Source organism: Chinchilla lanigera, unplaced genomic scaffold, assembly GCF_000276665.1.
Source record: "Chinchilla lanigera isolate Chin_1 unplaced genomic scaffold, ChiLan1.0 scaffold00002, whole genome shotgun sequence".
Taxonomy (NCBI): domain Eukaryota; kingdom Metazoa; phylum Chordata; class Mammalia; order Rodentia; family Chinchillidae; genus Chinchilla; species Chinchilla lanigera.
Window position 1 is genome coordinate 39,867,108 of NW_004955403.1, and position 20,463 is coordinate 39,887,570.

Consider the following 20,463-nt stretch of genomic DNA (forward strand, 5'->3'; position numbering starts at 1 on the left):
GGATATGGATAAATATTTGTTACATGAATGAACAAATGAAGTTTTAGAGGAAAAATGTTAAAGGAAAAAAAAAATCCAAGCTCGAAGCACAGAGGTTAGGAAAAACAAGCATCTAAAGTGCTTTGAAAGATAAGCTAAAGGTTAACTGCTCACAAAGCCTAAAATATTGTAAAAGTTTATGGCTAGAAAATCCCTGCTATTATTGTCGTTGTAAAGATCCCGGGGAGTGACGGTGTGACTAACATGGGTTGGGTTGAGGTTTAACAGGAACTGGCAGCTTTACAGGAAAATACCTCACATTCCCCAAACTGAGAAAACGAGAATGGGGCTTTGTACCCGGCCAGAACTGACACAAGGTCCCGGCTCAACCCCGTAACATCCTGCTCCCCCTGGAGTCACTGCGTGTATTTTAAGGATCAAGAGAAATGTGTTAGAACACAGCTGGCCAGGAGTTACTCTTCTTTTTTCGCTCCCTCCTACTGCCCAGCAATTCACAGAGACCCGAAAGTCACTGTCCTCAGCTGCTTCGCTTTTCCTTTGCCGGAACATCCATGCACGACTACACCACCGCGCAGTTCTGCAAGAGGGCTGGGCGAAGGGCGCCCCCTGCTGCACCCCGACTGCAACACACAGCCTCAGCCCGAGTCCCCGCCGCACCTGCTCTCCTGCGGGACTCTTTACCTGGACCACAGCTGAGGCAGAGATTGAAGGAAACGCTCATCTGTTTTGCTTGGAATAGCACAAGAATTATAATCATGACTATTATTAAATATGCGCTTGGACACAATGCTAGAGCCTCCGGACCGCGGCAAAGAAGACCCACCAGATATGACATCGTGGTCTATTCCTTCCACGGAGACGGTCGCATTGGCAATTGGGTTACCTTGCAGGTCTCGGACGAATCCTTTCACTCCGCGGTGTATCTGCACAGTTAAGAACAGCCGAGTCCTCGCATTAGAAAAGGCCTAAATATGTTTCATATCGAGCATCTCTCTGTTCTCTAACAAAAAACAACAGATGCCCAAAGCTGCACTTTCATCAAAACACACTCCAATGGCCAGTATAGTTTTTGTGAACTCTTTACTTGGCTTTTTTCTCAAATAGAAAAACAAGTAGTACTTTGAAAATTAATACCTCATTCTGGGTCAAAGGAAGGCGTTAAAGCACATTAAATAACAAAAAAAAAAATTACATGTTTATAAAGTTTTACTTTCAGCACATTTCAGCACTATCTCTTGCTTTTAAACTCAGACATATATGTAGGTAGATACATATCTTTCCTGAAAGACATAGACATTTCATAAAAACTACATATGTCACAAAAGAATATGCCATAGGTAATAGAAATATTATAGCTTATTAATATTACTTCATTCTGGATGAGAAGACACACACTGTGTCTACTTCTGTACTAAACCCATTAATGAAATATGTTGACTAAACATGAGTGGCATAAAATATTAGCGAACTTTGAACTGAAAATCGGTTGCTGAGTTAGAGGGGAAGCACAGGGTTGCTATCGGGAACAATACCAGGAATTAAGCTCTAACATCCGCTAAGCATTGCAGTACAAACTACAAAAGCAGCTTTTTTCTTTAAAAAAAAAGAAAATTCCTGTTAAAAGATAATTCCTCAAAGTCCATACATGTTTGAAGTAACACAGAATATCTCCAAGTCTTTACAGAAGTACACCTTCTGGAATATCAAATAGAATTCATTAAACTCGGTTACTTAACACAATATGCCCCAGCCTCCCAAATACTCAGCCTGTTCCTCACCCAACCTGGCCCTAAAAAGTGCAAATTTTTTGATATGGTACTTGGCTATTTCCTTGTGGAAGGTAGAACAAGTCTCAAGTATTCCTTTATGATCAGACAAAAAAAACATAGCAGTTATATAATAATGTTTTATCAGAGGACTGGGGATATAGCTCAGCGGCACTGTGCCTGCCTGGCAAGCACAAGGTCCTGAGTTGAATTCCCGGTTTAAAAAAAGACCACACACAAAGAGATGCCCCTGGTTATTAACAATAATTTTTGCATTGCCTTTTTCATTTAAAAAATCTCCACAACCATTGGAGAATTTTTACCCTCTTGTTTAGTGAAGCCCTGTATCGTTTCTTATGTCCTTTTTATTATTTTTTATTCTCTTTAATGGTTTGATAAATCTTGCATTCTTACAGCTGATAATCTGAGCAATTTTGCTGAAGATAACAATATGTAATATAACAACCACTGATAATTCCTATCATTTTGTTCTGAAACCCTGTATCACTTTTATTGTTTTTGCTTTGCTTTGTTTTTGTCTGTGTTGTTATTGTTACTGTTATTGTGTTTTTGTTCTCTTTAAAATAAAAAACTCTAAAATCCTATAAAAATAGCAATTCAAAATACAATTTTAAAATGGTAAAAACCTTATTACAAGTAGTATAAATTTTACTACAAATAATAAAAACATTGTTGTTAGAAATAACAGCCATGTGTGGCGGTACATGCCTGTGATCCCAGTACTCTGGAAGGCTAAGGCAGAAGGTTCATGAGTTTCCAGCCCAGCCTGGACTAGCAATGTAGTGAGACCCTATCTCAAAATGACAAATGAAAGGGGGGAGGGGCCTGCAGGTGTAGCTCAGTATGAAGGTGCTAGGTTCAATAGCCAGTACCACAAAGAAAGAAAAAAAGAATGATCATTTTAATCACACCGGTATAGTGAGGCAAAAACAAACACCTTTTTTAAAGATATGGAACTTAGGAGATCTTTAATTTTTTTCCAAAATTTATTTAGGAACTAACTGACCAACACTGAAAGACTGAAATTTATTTACTGGAAAACATGACAAGTTAGCTTTCTGAATGAAAAGATGAGAGGTTCATTCCTAATCAGAAAGAAAAAGAAATTGTAAAGAAGAAAAGAGAAAGATACACAGAGGGCCTGGGGCAGAAAATCAAAGAATAAAATACGAATTTCAAATTTCTGAACTGGGACTGAGATTTTCTGTTGAGAACTGTTCAACAAAATCCAAAATGATCTTAGCTTGCAAAAGGAACTATTCACTTGTAAGTACTTTACTCATCTTGAGCCACAGTAATCCTGGTATCATCATTATAAACCTCCAAGAAACGAAAGCTTTACATTTCCTGAACACTGGAAGAGAAGCAAATACCTCAGAAACACAGTTCATCTGCATTAGACACAAACACACCCCATGAAAAGTCAGGGCTTCCCGCCTTTGTAACCAGGACTTACACCACAGTACGCAGTTTCATAATCAAAGAACTAAAGGTTTATTTGCAATGTGTCGATTATGGCAACTTTTTTCTGATGTCTTTTCATTATTCTTTAAATTTTAATTTTTTTTTATTCTTTTGTCCAAGAAGCCAACTTTTCTGTTTTCAGTGGAAAAACTCCACCGTAGTAATAAATCTCAATGGAAGTGTTATGAGCTGTCCTAAATAACCAGGAATTCGGATTGGAAATCACTGTCACTTACGGCTTTTGCAAAGGAAATCACAGAAGTTGCAATTTCACTCATGACTTAGAGAAGCTGTTTTACCACAACCTGTCCCTCCTGTAATATCCTCTCTCCAGGCCTCAGGACATTTCAATTTCAAGCAAGGATACGAAGGCATCCGTTAGATCCTTCATGGCTGCTTAGTTCGATTTACATCAGTGGCCTTTAAACTCTTGTGTTCTGAAGCGTCACCCTTAAAGCAGGGTCCTCCAGCTTTCAGGTATTCTGAAGTGAGTGTGACTCAATGGCAAACCACATGGTTCTGACCCGGCTTCCTGTGAACAATTCTTTGAAACAGTCTTTGAGAATTTTGACACCAGATGGTCCCAAAGCTGTTGAATGGGAAACTCCTCTGGGCAAACTATCTACTCTAATTAGCTTTACCATTCTAGTTCCTGAAAACATCTCTTTAAAACTCCGCAAGAGATTTCCTCTCAACCAATTAGAGAGTTAGATCTTCTCATCACCTGTTTTCCATGAGTTGTCAACTAGTCCGTGCTTAGACTGTAGGCCCAGCTGTTCAGTACTAATCACTAGACACTGCTGCTGAGAAAACAACTCCAACACACAGCTTCTGGCAGTCTTCAAGGATCTTTCATCGGCTTTTGATTCCCTGGACTGGAATATTCTGTGACTTAAGCCGCACAAGCTCTCCAGGCAGACACCACTCTTCCCGCCCCTACACAGCACACACCCTGCCACAAACACCATGCCGAGTCAAGGGCGATCATGTGAATCAGTGGACAGAGCAAATTCTCATTCCAAGTGGCTTGAAACGGGATTACAGAATTTCATCCCTCTCACTTTCAGCCTGTTTCTACGACCAGATGCATTGGACGCACACCCACCCAGCTCCATAAATATGACAAATGTTCTCTCTCCTCTTTCCTGATGGCACAAATTTTGTTTTGCCTTGTTATTTTCTCAAGAACTGAGACAACTTATGCAGCAGCTGAACCTGTTTTTCCATTGTTGATGGGGATGATGGCCTTACTGACAAAGACTATAATAAATACAGCTCTAAGAAGCTTTTTCTGAACTCCCACAACTGGGTTTAGGGACCTTTCTTGTCCACCCATGGCCTCTTGTAGGTATACTTGTTTTAGCATCTGTGACTAGGCAGCCAATTTCTGACCCACTAACATGAAACCTGGGTCAGGTCACTATTCCTAGTGCTTCAAAGAGGGCCTGCGACATGAAAGTAGCTCAATATATCTGCTGAAATAAATGTGTACAGAATAAAGCACTACAGTAGGGCAGCATTCTGTGACATTCAAGTGGGAAACACACCAAATAACCCCATCTTGCTTCCTCCACCCAAAAATACTTTTTTTTTTTCAGTTAACTTTGTTCTTGGAACCAATTCAGCTCTACTTAAATACAACATTCTGTAGGGTTCTCAGCAATATTCTAAATTAGTCTTAGTTTTTTGTTCATGAATGATATTTTCCTGCTAACATGAAGCTGGAATTCATTGATTGAAAAAGTCCTGCAGAAGTGTTCTTTAATCAGGACTCATCATAAGTAGATTTATTTCAGGGCAGTCCCTCTCAGTAAGGTATCACATGGATATAGACACGTGCAAAAGAATTCCTAAGCTAGTTTTATTTTTTTAAGAAGTAAATTGGGTGCATGTGCGTGTGTATGTGCGTAAATAGCTAACTTGATTTAACAGCATTTGTCCATGCCAAATTAGTTTAACAAATTACTCCGGACTATCCATCGGCATGGGAAATCAACATCACTCTACTTGACTTTAGGGTAAATGACCACATCCAGAATGGAATGTGAGGTTGGTCAAGGCACTGCATGCAAACACTGGCAGCTTGAGGTCTTCCCACCACCACGGCCCAGGGCCAATGTCTATGTGCTCCACAGGGAATGAGTTGGCAGCAGGCGGGTCAGTCTGAGCGGGCTGGGTATTTTATTTTGGCACACTGTGAAACACACACCAAATTCTACAGGGACCCCCATGGAGTGACTACGTAAGCAACCCTGGTCAAGGTCCAGCATTGTGCATGAGAGGCATTACAGCACAGTGACTGCAAAACTACACAGCCTGCGTTAAATCATGACTGCATAGCTTCAGGCCAGTGGCTGGACCTCTCTGAGTCCCAGTTCTGCATCTTTACTTTACAGATGAGGATGGTGGCATCACTTCTCCCACAGGGCTGTTGTCATGAGGATGAAACACACAATTATTACGTGTAGTACTTAGTATGTGTAAGTTAGAACAGTTCCTGGGAAAGGTTAAGTGCCCAGTCAGTATCAACTATCATTGTAACCCTGAGGCTAAGGAGCCTGAGACTCTCAGGACAGTTTCAGGGCCCACTGTCAGGAGCACAGTTCCTCCTTGCATGACCCTGAGAGTGACTTTTTCCTTGCAGTTTGCACCACAGGTGCCCCATTTACCTCACTCCTGTCCAAGCACTGCCTGAGACATCTCACAGGCCCAGTGTGATCAGGCTAGGAGACAGTCTCAGGATCTCCTTTGTGTGGAATAAAACATGTTATGTTATGGCTTGGTTTCATAGGCCCTCCCAAAGCATCATAAGGGCATAGGTGGGGCTTTCTCAGAGGTGGCTCAGTCTACAGTGTGTGATTGATTCATGGTGCAACGCTGGGATTAAGGATGCTAAGATTAAGGGTGGGTGATTACTAAATCAGTCCACTGATTGCTTTGGCACCACCCCAATCCTGGTGCCTAGACAGAATGTAAAAGGGGCAGAAGGAAGCTGCTAAGGTCTCTTGCTTGTTTTGCTACCTTCTGCCCACCATGAACCGTTTCTCCTTTGCAATGCCTATCTGCTGCCTTAGAGCCACCCTGCCTTAGAGCCAGCTGATTACAGACCGAAACTGCTACAAACTATGGGCCAAGTTATCTTTTCCTCCTTTACCTTTGGTGTCAGGCATTTTCTCTCAGGAACAAAAAAGTAACTAAGACACACACACAGATGAAAATAAGATTGTGTCTCACTTCACGACATGCCAGGGAGTCAGTTCTCAGTGAATGGACATAAGCCACAAAGTCTATGAAAGCCATCTGAACTGTCACTGGTGCCTGTGTTCCAAGAACCGTCTCCTCACTCAGGCTCAGATGGATTTCCCCGCACAGGACTCCTGTTCAAAGACTACTGTACACAAGACTGAAGTGCTCTTACATCTTCCATTTGATGCTAGACACCGTGTTTACCTGCTCAAGGTAGTTAATGAGGGAGTTTTTGTTATCCTCCCAGTAGCTCTTCAGGGTCTCTTCCGGTGGGAACTTTTCACAGCTAAGCTCCACCGTGATCTCGAAACAGTTGCTGCTCAGGTAGTTGAAGTCTTGCATTCCTGCCAAAACGCCAAATGGAAAGTCAATATATGCAGGTGTTCAATACGTGAATAGCTCTACATTCCCCTCAGAGCTAAGTAAAACAACAGTCCCTTTGGTGGGGCCTTTGGGAAAGCACGGAGAAGTCATCTACCACAGGGGACCAGAAAGCACACACAGGTGAGTAGTACCCTAAAAGCACCATCTCTCTCAGGTTCTTAAGTATTTAGCTACGTGCACTGCTCCTGCAGGGTGTGAAAGCAGAAGGCATCCACTCTGCACAATTGCTGAAATGAGCTTCGAAAGGGACAACAAGGTGAAAGTCCCAATCCTTGCAGACCCATTAAAGAAAAAAGCGCATCCTTCTCAAGGCACCTTCTGTCAGGGAGGAACTTGGAGAGTCATGAGAGATGATCCGGCCCACCATTCTCTCCTTCACTCCAACCAGTGTCACAGGCAATTCTAAGGGGTCAGGGGTCTTGAAAACACACTACATATTAATTCCATAATCTCTGGGCGGGGAGGTGGCTCAGTGGTAGAGCTCTTGCCTTGCATGCACAAGGCTTGGGTTTGACCCTCAGCACCATAAAAAAAATCTAATTCAATCATCTCTGAGTATCTACCACTCATAGGACATGTTAATAACTTCAAGCTTTACCAGACAGGAAATTCTGCACCCAAAACAATTTTAATTTGAATCTGATTAAGATTAGTAGTGGATGCTGCTGGTGTCCATCAGATCACTTTTACAGAGCCCACGTACCAGCCACCACGCTGCCATAAGTGGTGGCTGCTAAGAGCTCTTAACTGCCCGCTCTTTCCTGGAGACGTTCTGATGGAAGCCACCTGGGTTGAGAGATTACACCTCCCATTCCTTACCAGCAGCATGGAACAGTGGCTAACGGATAGGCAGTCACCGAATCTGGTTTCCTTGCCTAAAGGACAGACCTGCCCTGAGTTACTCTTCAGGTCCTGCTCCCAACAGCTCTGGCCAAGGCTGGCCATTACCTGAGGATACAACTTCCCCAGCTCTATCTTGTTCCTTCCCTGCTTCCCTTATTTTGCTACAGGGCTCTCCTAAAGAGTGCCCCCCCAACCCCGAAGTTAAAAACATCTAAATCACTGTCTCAGGTTCTGCTTCCAGAAAACTTGGCTCAAGACAGTGATTTTATTCTCTATAGAGAAAGCTAAAGAACCATCAAAGATGTCTCGTTTGATTACTGTGGGAAATAATCATTGACTAATATTGTTATTGCTAATATTATTGTCATCAGTATTTTACTAATATAAGTTACTTGATACTATGTGAATAATGCGCTATTTGTTCCAAAAGTTAATTCCAATGGAATTACTAAAGTTTTTATATGAGCAAAGGTGTAAAATTCCTTCCCGTCTGACATATTTGACTTACTCTACATCCTAAATCTGACATAGATCTTATTTCTCAAGTTATAAGGAACAACAATGCACTAAATCTGATCTGGTTAAATATAAACTATAAACTAAAGCCAAATAAACATCTACCAGAAAAAAACAGAAAGAATATTTTTCTTAGGGCATAACACAACAAAAGTAAGCTTATCTAACAAATTCCTATAATTACCTGCTGCCACTGACCTAATTCTCTTTCTTGTTGCCACAGAAAATCTTTGTTAGGCAGAGAATTTTTCAAAATGTGCCAATATCATTATATTTCACTCTTCCTTCTTGGCTGAGACAGGTATCGTGCCAATGGCTAGTGGTTGGCACAGTGATAAAAGTAAGAGCTCTGCGGAGTCCGTGTGAGGACAAAGCAGGAGAGAGGAGAGTCTTGATTTGGGAAAGCGGCTCCCCCAGCTGCGGTCCTGCACGTGGCTTCCCCCTTTGCACATGCTATATAACAGGTAAAACCCTTCCTGACCTAATAGTGTTATTACCGAGTGCGTACAAACTACATAATCTGTGTCAAATAGTGCCCTATCCCATCTTTTAAAAAAATGAAAAAGTGTGCACACCAAGATGCACAAACGCCACGCATACCTGATAAAATATGCATCTACCTATAGTTAAATCTGACTAACCAATAATAAGGATACGATCTTCTTGCCTAAGGCCTGGACTTAAAAGAAGGGTAATTAATAATATTCAGTTTCTATCTTCCCAATCAACATCTTCAGTTTGTTTTCTGTACGCCTTATTTAGTGACCTGATTTTTTTTAAAAAATCTAAAAAACTAAATTACATATTATTCATGCGTAAAATTAACTTGAAAGTGAGAACTGTAGGTTCAGTCTTCTGAGTGATGAAGAGTGAAGATTCTCCAAATGTCAGTCACTCTGTAAATCTAAACGGTAAATATAAAGAGGCCAATACCACATAATCAGAATGCGACATGGACACTCACCACCAGGTACACTGTACCAAGCCCCACCATTGGTTGTCCCATCTACAAAGCTACTGTCGTCGTCATTCTTGCGACAAGGTGGCCGATTGGGATCCGACATGGCCGGGTTGTAGGAAGAGTATGACCGAGCCAAGCTTTGGAAAATGGCGTCATCTGGGCAGGAGCTGTATTCATGAGCACTACCTAGAAAAAGAGCCCACAATATGGAAGGAACTGACACAGAATACGGAGCAGTACTTGTTTGCTGAGCAGTGATTCGGTAGTGAGCTCCTGCTGATCTATTTTTCAGCTACACTGCTATGGGAAAGGGGTGAAAGTAAACAATTACACTTAGACTTTGGGTTATATAACCTCCATTCCTAATACGCAAAAGCAGCAACTGAGAAGAAAGCACATTCTACTTGTGAAGTGAAAATCTCACAAGGAGCTGAAGGGGATGAGGTCATAGCAGACTAGACCAGGGAGAACAGCAAGATTTCCATTGTGAAAGATTTTATTTTTTAAAAAAATGCACTCTTATCAAACTTGTAGCACCACGAGACACTCTCACACATATTACTCAGCATTTGGTTTTTTTTTTGATATCTCCTATGTGTATGATAGCAGAATGCCTACCTGATACCACATATTCTTATCATGTATTATAAAATATATCTGTCTCACAAGTTTCCCAGCTATGGATACACCACAAAAACCTCTACATTTATTTACAGGACTGTTTAACCAGACTGCTTTGAAATCTCAGTTTCCAGTCTCTAAAATTGTCATCCTGTGTTTACAGACAGCTTAATCTTCAATGGCCCCTGAGAAGGGATCCACAGCAGGAAATTTCCTGGAGCACCAAAGATTAGCTGCAGTTGGCTTTGCTGGAAGCTTAACTAAAACTAGAGAAAACCAAAGCACCACTTACACACACACACACACACACACACACACACAAGTGATCCTACTGCATAAATGTGAGAGGGTCCTGAGACACACACGGGCCCTAACCCCTCATCTGAGGCTACCTCCATTCTTAAACCATCTTGTAAACAACACTAGGCAGCTTCTATAATCTCTTCATTTTTGCAGGGTCCAGGACTGACTCAAAACCCAAGCTCATCTAAGGTTTCTATTAAGATTATGTCTCTTTTCACCTAAACTTTGAAAACAGTTACAATTTCTTCCTGCCTAATAAATGTAGGATGTCTTTACACAAATGTATTTCTATAGGCAAATTCACTTAATAGCTGCTTCTTTGAAAAATATAATAGAAATCATCCGGTAAACTTTCCTATAGGAACCATGAGCTTTGATCCACACAGAGAAGCAGGAGGGACACCTACCACTCCGCGTCTCATCATACGGGTAATTGGCCACCAGGTCCCCTCCATGGAGGTTGGCAGAAAGTACAAAAGGGATATCCATAATCCAGTGAATGACAGCCTTCGTCTCAGGAGCAAGCTGTGGTAAAGATCAGAGATTTAAGGGATTACAACTTCTCAGTTTTTACTTTTATTATTCCATGTTTGCAGTACATATTATTACATTCATTGTGGGGAATTGGTTCGTGTACAAAACACATCTCAATTTTTTTTACATCTTCTTCCCTCTCCTCTCCCCGCCCCATCGCTTGGTTCCCTTCTCTTTAGCAAAAGATCTATGTTGCTGTCTTCTAGTATCTTTTATTTTTTTTGTTTTGTTTTGTCTTTTTGGTTTTTCTCCGGTACCGGAAACCGAACTCACGACCTTGCGCTTGCCAGGCAGGTGCTTTGCCGCTGAGCTAAATCCCCAGCCCCTCTTCTAGTATCTTTCATTTTGCTCTTTAACTTATTTATACTTTGGGCTTCTCATATAAGAAAACCCACGAGTTCTTTAAGCTTGTGTGTCTGATTCCTTCCACTTAACATTATGGTCTCAATAAATTTGATCATCTTTGGTTGATCAATTGACAGAAAGACATAAAAAAGTATTTTTAAAACTGGAAGCTAGCTGGGTGTGGTGGCACACACCGGTAATCCCAACACTTGGGAGGCTGAGGCAGGAAGATCACTGCAAGTTCAAGGCCAGCGTGGGCTACAAAGTGAGTTCAAGGTGAGCCTGAACTGCATAGTGAGACCTTGTCTCAAAAAGACTAAATAAGTAAATAATAGAAACTAGAAGCAGTTCTTTTTTTTTTTTTTTTTTTTTTTTGTCTTTTTGAAACAGGGTCTCACTTTGCAGTTCAGACTAGTCTGGAACTCACTTTGTAGCCCAGGCTGGCCTCGAACTCACAACAATCCTCCTGCCTCAGCTTCCCAAGTGCTGGGATTATAGGTATGCGCCACTACATCCAGTTCAAGCTGTTCATATTTTAACCATTTTGTGACTGTTTTCACAGAATAACAGAAGTTTCTATACAAGCAGCATTCCCAAGGTCTTTCTCAGAGTTGTATTTAAAAGTATTTCAATCATATTTAAATTTCCTTGAACATTCTACTTTGTGGGACAGTAGACTTGTGGGACAGTCAGTTTTTCTCTCTGTGGCTTGAAAACCAGCATGAAAATCACAAATTTTGGGACACTGTCTGATCTGTAATGATTTACATATCTTTGTCAATAACAGTTAAGCACAAGACAAACAGAAAACAGTTGAACTACAGAAAATGATTCTTTCTCTGTTATGGGTCATACACATGGTAGATTTATTTCCAATTTATGTTAATTTTCCAATTCTTCTTCAACAACACCGTCTTTATAAAAGAATACTAGATTTTCTTTAAGATCTGACTGTAAAGTATCAGCTTACTGTAGAATGATAACCTTAAATTTGAAAAACAGGAAAAAGTGTTTCAAGAATTTATGTTAAAGGAGAGGAGGGGCTGAAGGGCAGGGAGGGGAATAGGGCAGAAAAACAAGTTCTATCATGTACAGGTACAAATCCTCTGTGATGAACGTGACCATTACGTATATCTAAAATGTACCAATACAATCTAATTTTTAAAACAGAATTTATATTAAGTCCTTGGAGTAATTCACAGGCCCTCATATCTTGGAAGTGAAAAAAAAGAAGAAATTTCTACTGAAGAATTAACCTGACACTTTATGTGATGAGTATTTAAGAGCCACTAGGAAGACTCGCAAACCCTAAGTACGTGCTTGAGGGAAAGAAAAGCTTTTACTGCAGATGTGATTCATACTGTTCAAGACAGAAACTCTAAGGGCCTCTAGTGTCTGTAACGGGATTCTGTATTTGCGTAGCTCTGCTCTGTTTATGAGCAGCTCTCATATGCACTATTTTACTGAGCACCACAAGGTCCCCGTTTCGTAGGAATCTGAGGGTTAGGTGCTTTTTTTTGAGACAGGGTCTTATTCTGTAACCCAGGCTGGCCTCGAGCACACAGGTTAGTTTTAGCAGGGAGGCAGCAGACATTACCCTGTACTTATTACTTATCTGAAAGTATTCAAAATGGGATGCATAATATGCCGCCATATGTTTATAGATCAAGGCATTCATGGAAAATAATTTGGGCGCATACATACAAAAATGTGGATAGTCACTGAAGACTATAAGACAATAGGTTCTTTTTCTTCCTATTTATTTGCTTTATCTCTGTTTATAATAAAACAATAATTTTATAATTTAAAATATTTTTTAAAATATTTTGGAACAAGCTCAAAGATACAGTCCCAAGCACAAAAAGTTGCAGAAAGCTAGTAAGTTTGGCCTATTGTTAGTTTTGTTGTTGTTGTTTTGGTGCCGGGAATTGAACTCAGGTCCTTGCACTTGCCTGGCAGGCGCTTGTGCCGCTCAGCCACATCCCCAGCCCCTTGTTAGCTAGCAGTAGTATAACCATATACTACTGCTAAAATGCTTTTACTATTATGTTTGAAAGTAAGCAAGTCAATTCCACAATTTGATAAACTAAAGCGACTGTCTCTTTGCCTCTGAACAGAGCCTTATAAACTAACTAAATGCCAAGACCCCTTGGGTACCATAACCACATGTATAAATGATCCACAGAGTGAATCACTCTGGTACCCCGAAGAACAAGGTCCTGATACACTCAAACACTATTTGTGACCCATCTTCCAAGCTTCCATTTAGAGACGGACAATATAACCCTAATGTTGTGTATACTCTAGAATTCGGTGGCTTTGGCTCTTAAAATATGTTGAAGCTGTATTTATTCATTCTCTTCACAACTCCAGGCATTAAACACAAGTGTAACCCCAATAAATTATTGGGTGTATTTTAATCCACAATGGTTTCAAGCAATCCAGGCCAAGATTCCCGTGCTGAGCCCACATAACATGGGGGTGGCCAGGCTGTGAGCTCAGGGCAGGTGAGAATGCCTCTGCGGAAAGAAGTCAGGGAGAGGAAGACCAGATCTCCATTGTCAGAGGCTTCAAGGAGCAGGGAGCACATCAGTCCCGAGTGGGGAGTCTCAAGAGCAGTGCCAAAATCAGCACCCACTGCTCAGCATTCCCGACCCAGAGTGCTCGGCACACCACACTGAATAACCCTTAAAACTTAAAGCTCTCTGATACAGATACAAGGCTGAGAGGGATTGGGAAAAAGAAGACTATAGAGGCTGGGGATTTAGCTCAGTGGCAAAAGCATCTGCCTGGCATGCGCAAGGTTGTGAGTTCGGTTCCCGGTACCGGAGAAAAACCAAAAACAAAAAGAAAAAAAAAAGAAGACTATAGAGTGACATTCGTGAAATAGCTACTGTATGTCTCCCACTGGGTAGGGTCAAAACATTGTCTCATTCTTAATGACAAAAATGGAAAAAGGAAAAGATGACCAAAATATAGGAAATGATTGAATATAAAATACAGAAATCTTACTTATGTCCCAGGAAAAATACTATAATTTTGGCAGTTTTCTTTGTCTAGGAAAAGTTGTGGCATTAAGAATTTTAAAATAAAAGCTCTTTTTTTTTTTTTTTTTTGGTCCTTTTGAGACAGAGTCTCGCCGTGCAGTTCAGGCTGGCCTTGAGGTCACTCTGCAGACCAGACTGGTCTCCAACTCACAACGATCCTCCTGCCTCAGCCTCCCGAGTGCTGGGATTACAGGTGTGCGCCACCACACCCGGCTAAAATAAAAACTCTTATTAAAAAAGTGTACCATAAACATCTTATAAGAAGTATTGCCTGAGCTAGAAACATGAAAACATCTAAGAGAGACTATGCCAATATGATGCAAATTCATCTGAGGCAGGAGAAGGGCATGCTGGCCGGAAAGAACAGTACCTGCCCAAAGGTGCCAATCAGATACCCTGTCCACCTGGGTTACAGTGCTCCTCTGACAGGGGTAGGCATTATTTTCCTCATTTATCAGCTCTAACAGACAGCGGGAGGAGCAGGTCAGTGCAAGCAGCGGGGGCTTTGTGGGTTAATGCCGGGCTCGGCTTCCAGAACAGCGCTTCCTGTCTGCCTGGCTCCTCCTGGCTGGCCTCACAGGACCGCCTCTCTCCACCCAGCCCACTGGCTTCCAGCTCTCCCTCTCCCGTGAAAGTGGTTTTCAGGCTGGGAAGTTACTAAGCGCACCATGCCTCAGAAGCAGGAACGTCTGCCACTCGCTTATCCAGTCTGCCTAAGAGCCTCTGCCCTGGGCTGCTCCTGTCCCATGCTGACCCCTGTGTTTGTGGAATGAACCCTGAGTGCAGAGCCCTAACACGGAGCTGTAGGCCGAACAGCCGGAGCTCCCTGTCTCCTGGGTCCTCTACCCGGTGCTCCCATCACCTGGTGAGCACCTGTCTGGAACTCCTGCTGCCGGTGCTCCATGGCTACACTTGTCCGATACTGTGAGTATCTGTGAGGCTGACAGTGGGCCCTCAGCCTCCCCTGGGTGAGGCTCAGATATGAGCTTTAACTCCTGCAAGCAAGGAATTGAAATCTAGAGTAAAAGGAAAAGCAGCTCTACAAGCAAACAATTATGGTATAATGTATACATATACACATACACATGTATGTAACAATAAGCACCCCGCTGGGAGTACATAGGAGGACCGTGAGGAAGGCTTAGCAGGTCTGTCCAGAAGGCCACGGGAAACGCTCAGGGCCGGGGACACACATGGAAGAGCATTCTAGACAGCGGAAACTGCAACGTTCATGAAGGCACAGACTGATTGGAAATTGGGGAACAAAACAGAGCGGGTATGACCAGAATATGTGGGCTGCTACAGCCAGATTAACGGTAAGTCAGACGGCAGCCATCCGGGCCAAGGGACATCTGAATAAGCTGGGGACTATAATAAATGGAGAGACTGTACTCTCCAGGGTCTCGCTGGAGAAAAGTGAGATAGGAAGCCAGGGGTGGGACTTGGAAGCCAGCTGGTGCAGGCTGGGGTGAGCGGATGGGGCAAATAAGTCAGGCTGTGGGCGCCACCAAAGATGGCAGCGCACAAGAGCTGACCCTCACTCCCAGACTCGCCCACACAGAGCTACTCAGCTCTACCCAGTCTGGAAAGCCACGCCCCCTAGAAAGACAATGAATAATAAACGACTTTTCTTTGAGACCCTGTAGAGTGACACGTTGAGGGCTCTCTGTCTGTGGAACAGCCAGCTTTGCTCTCTCCTTGCTGGGACTGCGCTGCCCGTGGGACCTAGAATAAGCTTTCGTTTTATTTTCTGGTTACTATAAGACGTCTGATTTACACGTGGCTGAGGCCCCACGCTGGCCAGTGACCTAGGTGCCGGAAGTACCTGGACAACAGAACAGCACCGAGCAGCACCGCCTGGAGCTGCTGCAGCTCCTCTGCACTCTCCCCCACGACGGGCGGGATGCGTCCCCAAGTAACTGCACACGATCTAGGTTTGAAGGTGCATCGGTGCTTAGCGGGATGTAAACGCACCCACATAAGCTCAGGGGAGCTGAGGAGCTTTCCAAAGCTCACACAGCAAGTGTGGAGCCAGGGCCCGATGCACGGTGGCTAGATCTACACCCTGCGTGTTTAACCACCGCACCCTTCCGCCATACTGAGGAGAGCTGGCAAGCGGCGATGGTCTGTGTGTGAAGAAGACAGTGGAGGACGCCGAGGTGACCGAAGGGCGCTGGGGGAAGACGGACGCAAAGTAAGAACAGGAAGCTACCTCACCAGCAGAGAGGAGACCGACCGGGAGCCTGAAGGAAAGCCAGGGAAGGGGCTGGCAGAGGAAGGGGCCACGGAAAGGCCAGCGAGGTCAAGTCATCGGGACGTGGGAAGTGAGGGCTGGTGCGCAGTGGCAGAGGGAGAAAATCAAAAGCTTTGACGACCAGGATAAATGAAACAATCGCGGTACCAAGGGAAACGCCTTCTTTGCGGCCAGGCTGCGCTTGAGTTCCTGGGGCCACCAGGAAAAGGACCCCAGTGAGCACGAACAACAGAAAAACGGGTCCTGGAGGGAGTGGAATGGAGGTGTGGATCTGGGAGACCCCGAATCCTGGCTCACACTGAAGGTCGGGGGAGGGTGCGAACCGAGGCAGAGGCAGGGAAGGGAAGGGCAGCAGAGGGAAGCCGAGGACGGCGGGTATCGGAGCCCTGTGGGACGAGGCAGGGAAAGAAACCAAGCAGCGATTCCAAAGGCGGGAGCGGGAGGACACGTTTTGTAAAGCGAGGGAGGAAAAGCAGACAAACTCAAGCAGCGGGAGCTACAGCAGCTGCTGAGCAGATGCGCAGATAGAGGCCTCGGAGAGGGCGCAGCGCCTGAGGCCTGAGACGCGTCCCCCCTCGGGCCCATCCCAGCTCCTGCGCGCACCCCACACCCAATCCCGGGGAGCAGGGCGAGATTCCAGGCTCAGCCCCTCCAGCCCGGCCTTCTCGGTCAGGGGTACCTGCCGCCTACACGCTGACCTCACCTTTGTGTCCTTCTTCCCAATACAGACGCTCAACCGTATCTCCTCCCGCTAGAGGACAGCCCCCCAAGGAGACCGTGCGTGTTCTCTACCTTCGCGTTCTGATCCACAATTTTCTTCAGGTTTTTCAGCAGGTGGTTGTTCGGACCACCTTCTTTCTCGTTCACATAAACGATCCTATCCAGGTCTGGGAAGTTGCGGTTCAGATCTATCCCCTGGGCGTTGCTTCGACCCACGAACCAGTCCTTGAGCTCACCAGGCTAAAAAATAATCAGAGAAAAATGATCATCTACGTATTATTATTGTCACTCTCTACAGAAGGGCTCCATTAATGCCTTTAAAAATAACTGATTGTAGAGGCTGGGGATTCAGTTCAGCGGAATAGCGCCTGCCGGGTAAGCGCAAGGTCATGAGTTCGATTCCCGGTACCGGAAAAAAAAAAAACAAAAACAAACAAACAAAAAAAAATGGATTGTTTCAACAGTACTCTCTCCTAGTGGTATTTTCACTACTGCGCTGATATAAGCATGAACGTATCAGGTTTATAGTATTATGGAGATTTGGACAACATTCCCAATGGATAATATTTTAAATATTAATAATAATATTTAAAAGAGATTTAGCAGATGAATGCACATCACTCTACAATCAGATTAAAGTAAAATGTGCATTTCCTCCGCCTATTTTTTAAATTTTCAAAATAAGGTTAGAAACTTAAAAACAAGACATTTTATTTTAATAACATGTCCCCTCTTAGAGTGTTCATCCAAAAACTGAATTTTATTTCGAAATCTGGAGGAAAGGCTTTTGAATATTTTCACCTAAAGAAATAAGATGTGAAGAGATAGATATTTATATTAAACGTTACACAATGTATGTGTGTATGTATAATTCTATGCATAATTCTATTTTTAAATAAATTTAAATTGTAGAAATATTCTTTAAAAAATATAAGCTCTAGCAGTTCCAAGACTTAAAAAGACTGAGGAATTTCTATCCAATTTAAACTCTTCACTAATGATACAAGTGAAAAATTAACATATTTTCAAGATATTTAGTTTTACTTTATGAAATTAATTTCTTCTTTAGTATTAAATTACATTAAATCTATTATATACACAAAACTACCACGTTTTTGAAGTTATATATGCTTAGGTACCTCAGACTATGAGGATAAAAAAACTACAAGACAGAAAATACTACAATAACCTCTACCCAATTATAGATATGAATGTAACTTTAAAATATTAATATTAAAAATTTGCTTTTTTTTCTTTCTCTTTTTGAGACAGGGTCTCACTACGCAGTTCAGGCTGGCCTTGAGCTCACTTTGTAGCCCAGGCTGGTCTCAAACTCGCAACGATCCTCCTGCCTCACCCTCCCGAGTGCTGGGATTACAGGCGTTCGCCACCACACCTGCCCTAAATATTTTACTTTTATACGTTACTAGGATTATTCTTTCAGAACTTTAGGAATTATACCAATGTTATACTTATTTACAAAAATTCACTGGGAACTACAGGGTCATTGGCTCTTCTTAACTTTAGGAAAACATAATATTTACTTTAATCCATTTCTATAAAATAAGAAAATTATCACGAAGTGTAGACAACAGCAAATATAATGCCCCATCCCCGTCCAATAAAAATGGAAACACGTGACATATTATCTTCTCTTAAAAGCCACTGATTTCTATCATAGCAATTGAAATGTATAAAACTATTGTTAGTTTCGAGATAGGGTCACCTTTTTGCCTTTTATTTTTTTAACTTTCTTCATCACGCCTAAAACCAAGGATTAAACATCAGTAAGTGATCTGAGCAAAAGTAATTCTTGCTTTAATTCAGTAGAGGGCGCTCCAACACCGACTCATCGGTGGCATTACTCTTGAGGACAGGGCAGCATTCTAAAATCTGCATTTTTAGAAGGCAAATTACCTGATCACAAATGTGAATAAACGTTATTTTTTAAACAATACAAACAAAACATTATTAAAATGCTAACTTCTTCACAAATTTTCCCACTCACAATCTCTGCTGAAGAAACTACCTTATCCTTTACATTCTTTTTTTTTCTTTTCAGTAGGCATTCTGTGAGATCCACATGTCTTCTTTTATTTTACTTCTGGCTTTTATTTTTTAACAGCACATGTTTGCAATACATAATGAGGACATTCCTCGTGGGGGGATGGTACATGGACATCACACATTCTAATCTTTTTCTTAGCAGCAAGTTGAACAATGGGTCACGTACTCTGTTGCACCATCTGCAAGCTTTGTATGAAGACGTTGTAGACAGAGGAGCACACAGGTATAAACGTACTAAAAGAAAACAGCGAGGAAAGCACACCTAGTGCCACCTGCATCACACTCACCTGAGATGCGGCCTTCTCGAAGCCATCGGGGTTCAGGGAGGGCATGATGTGAATTCGAGTGCCGTGGATCAGGTTGACAATTGTCTCGTTTCCCTTCTGGTACTCATTGCACAGGTACTGGGCCAAGAAAATGAGCAGTTCTCGTCCAACTGCCTCATTACCGTGCATATTCCCAACATACTTAAACTCAGGCTCACCTACAACACCAAAAATATACGGTATAGAGGCATTTTCTGTCACACCAGAGAGAAGGCTAAGGGCATGCAGTGCCCAGTTCACTGTACATCTGCCCACTTATTACAAATAGCCAACAATTTCTTTTCCCTCCAGAACTGATGATTTTCTAAGAAATCTACCTTAAATGTCCCTTGGAGAATACTCCAAACATCCCTTCCATCCTTCTAGCCCTCTCTCCCTGTTATACACTGAATTGAGTCTGCACAAAATTCATGCAGTGAAGGTCTAACACCCAGAGTGATTGTATTTGAAAATAGGGCCGTTGTAGTCAAGGTTTGCAAGGGAATAATACAGGATCCATGATTTACAGGATAACTTTATAATAGTCACCCAAAGAGTCATACACAAAGAGAATACAGGAAATCTGTCCACACACTAAAGACCAAAAAAATCCAACTGAGGGCCTAGATCCCATGGTAATGTCCTGCATGAGTCCAGCTGAAGACCTAGAGCCCATAACAATGCCTCCCATGCATCCAACTGGAGGCCCAGAACCCATGACAATGTCTCATACAGGCCTGTTTCAAGGATCTGCTCTGGAAAGGCCCAAAGGTCAGTGATGGAAGCTAGAAAGTCTGTGCCAGCGGGATGAAGGATCTGTGCTAGCAGGCTGAGGGATCTGCACTGGAGCCAGGATGCAATGCACCAAGTAAGAAAAGAGCCCCCCTGAAAGGTACCACAGCCATCCTCAGGGACAACGAGGTCCTGAGGTCCTCTGACGATGAGAACAGCCAAGTTCATATCAGAGAAGCCAGCATGACAAGCTTCTCCAGGACACTGAACTGTGTATCATCTTCCCCTCCAGAGCCAGGAGGCGATCAAAGTGAGGATCAGAGCTCCCCCAAAG

General features: G+C 42.8%; 1 protein-coding gene across 1 annotated transcript in view; it reads right to left on the reverse strand.

Annotated features, from left to right (window-relative positions):
* The window catches only part of Cpe (carboxypeptidase E), a gene marked incomplete at its 5' end in the record, with an annotated part of 109,010 nt that overhangs the window by 4,215 nt on the left and 84,332 nt on the right, over nt 1-20,463 (reverse strand). Inside the window, 6 exon segments of the mRNA XM_005373897.2 lie at nt 824-923; nt 6,702-6,841; nt 9,205-9,387; nt 10,533-10,650; nt 17,098-17,265; nt 19,380-19,576. Coding sequence (XP_005373954.2) covers nt 824-923; nt 6,702-6,841; nt 9,205-9,387; nt 10,533-10,650; nt 17,098-17,265; nt 19,380-19,576 — 906 coding nt within the window.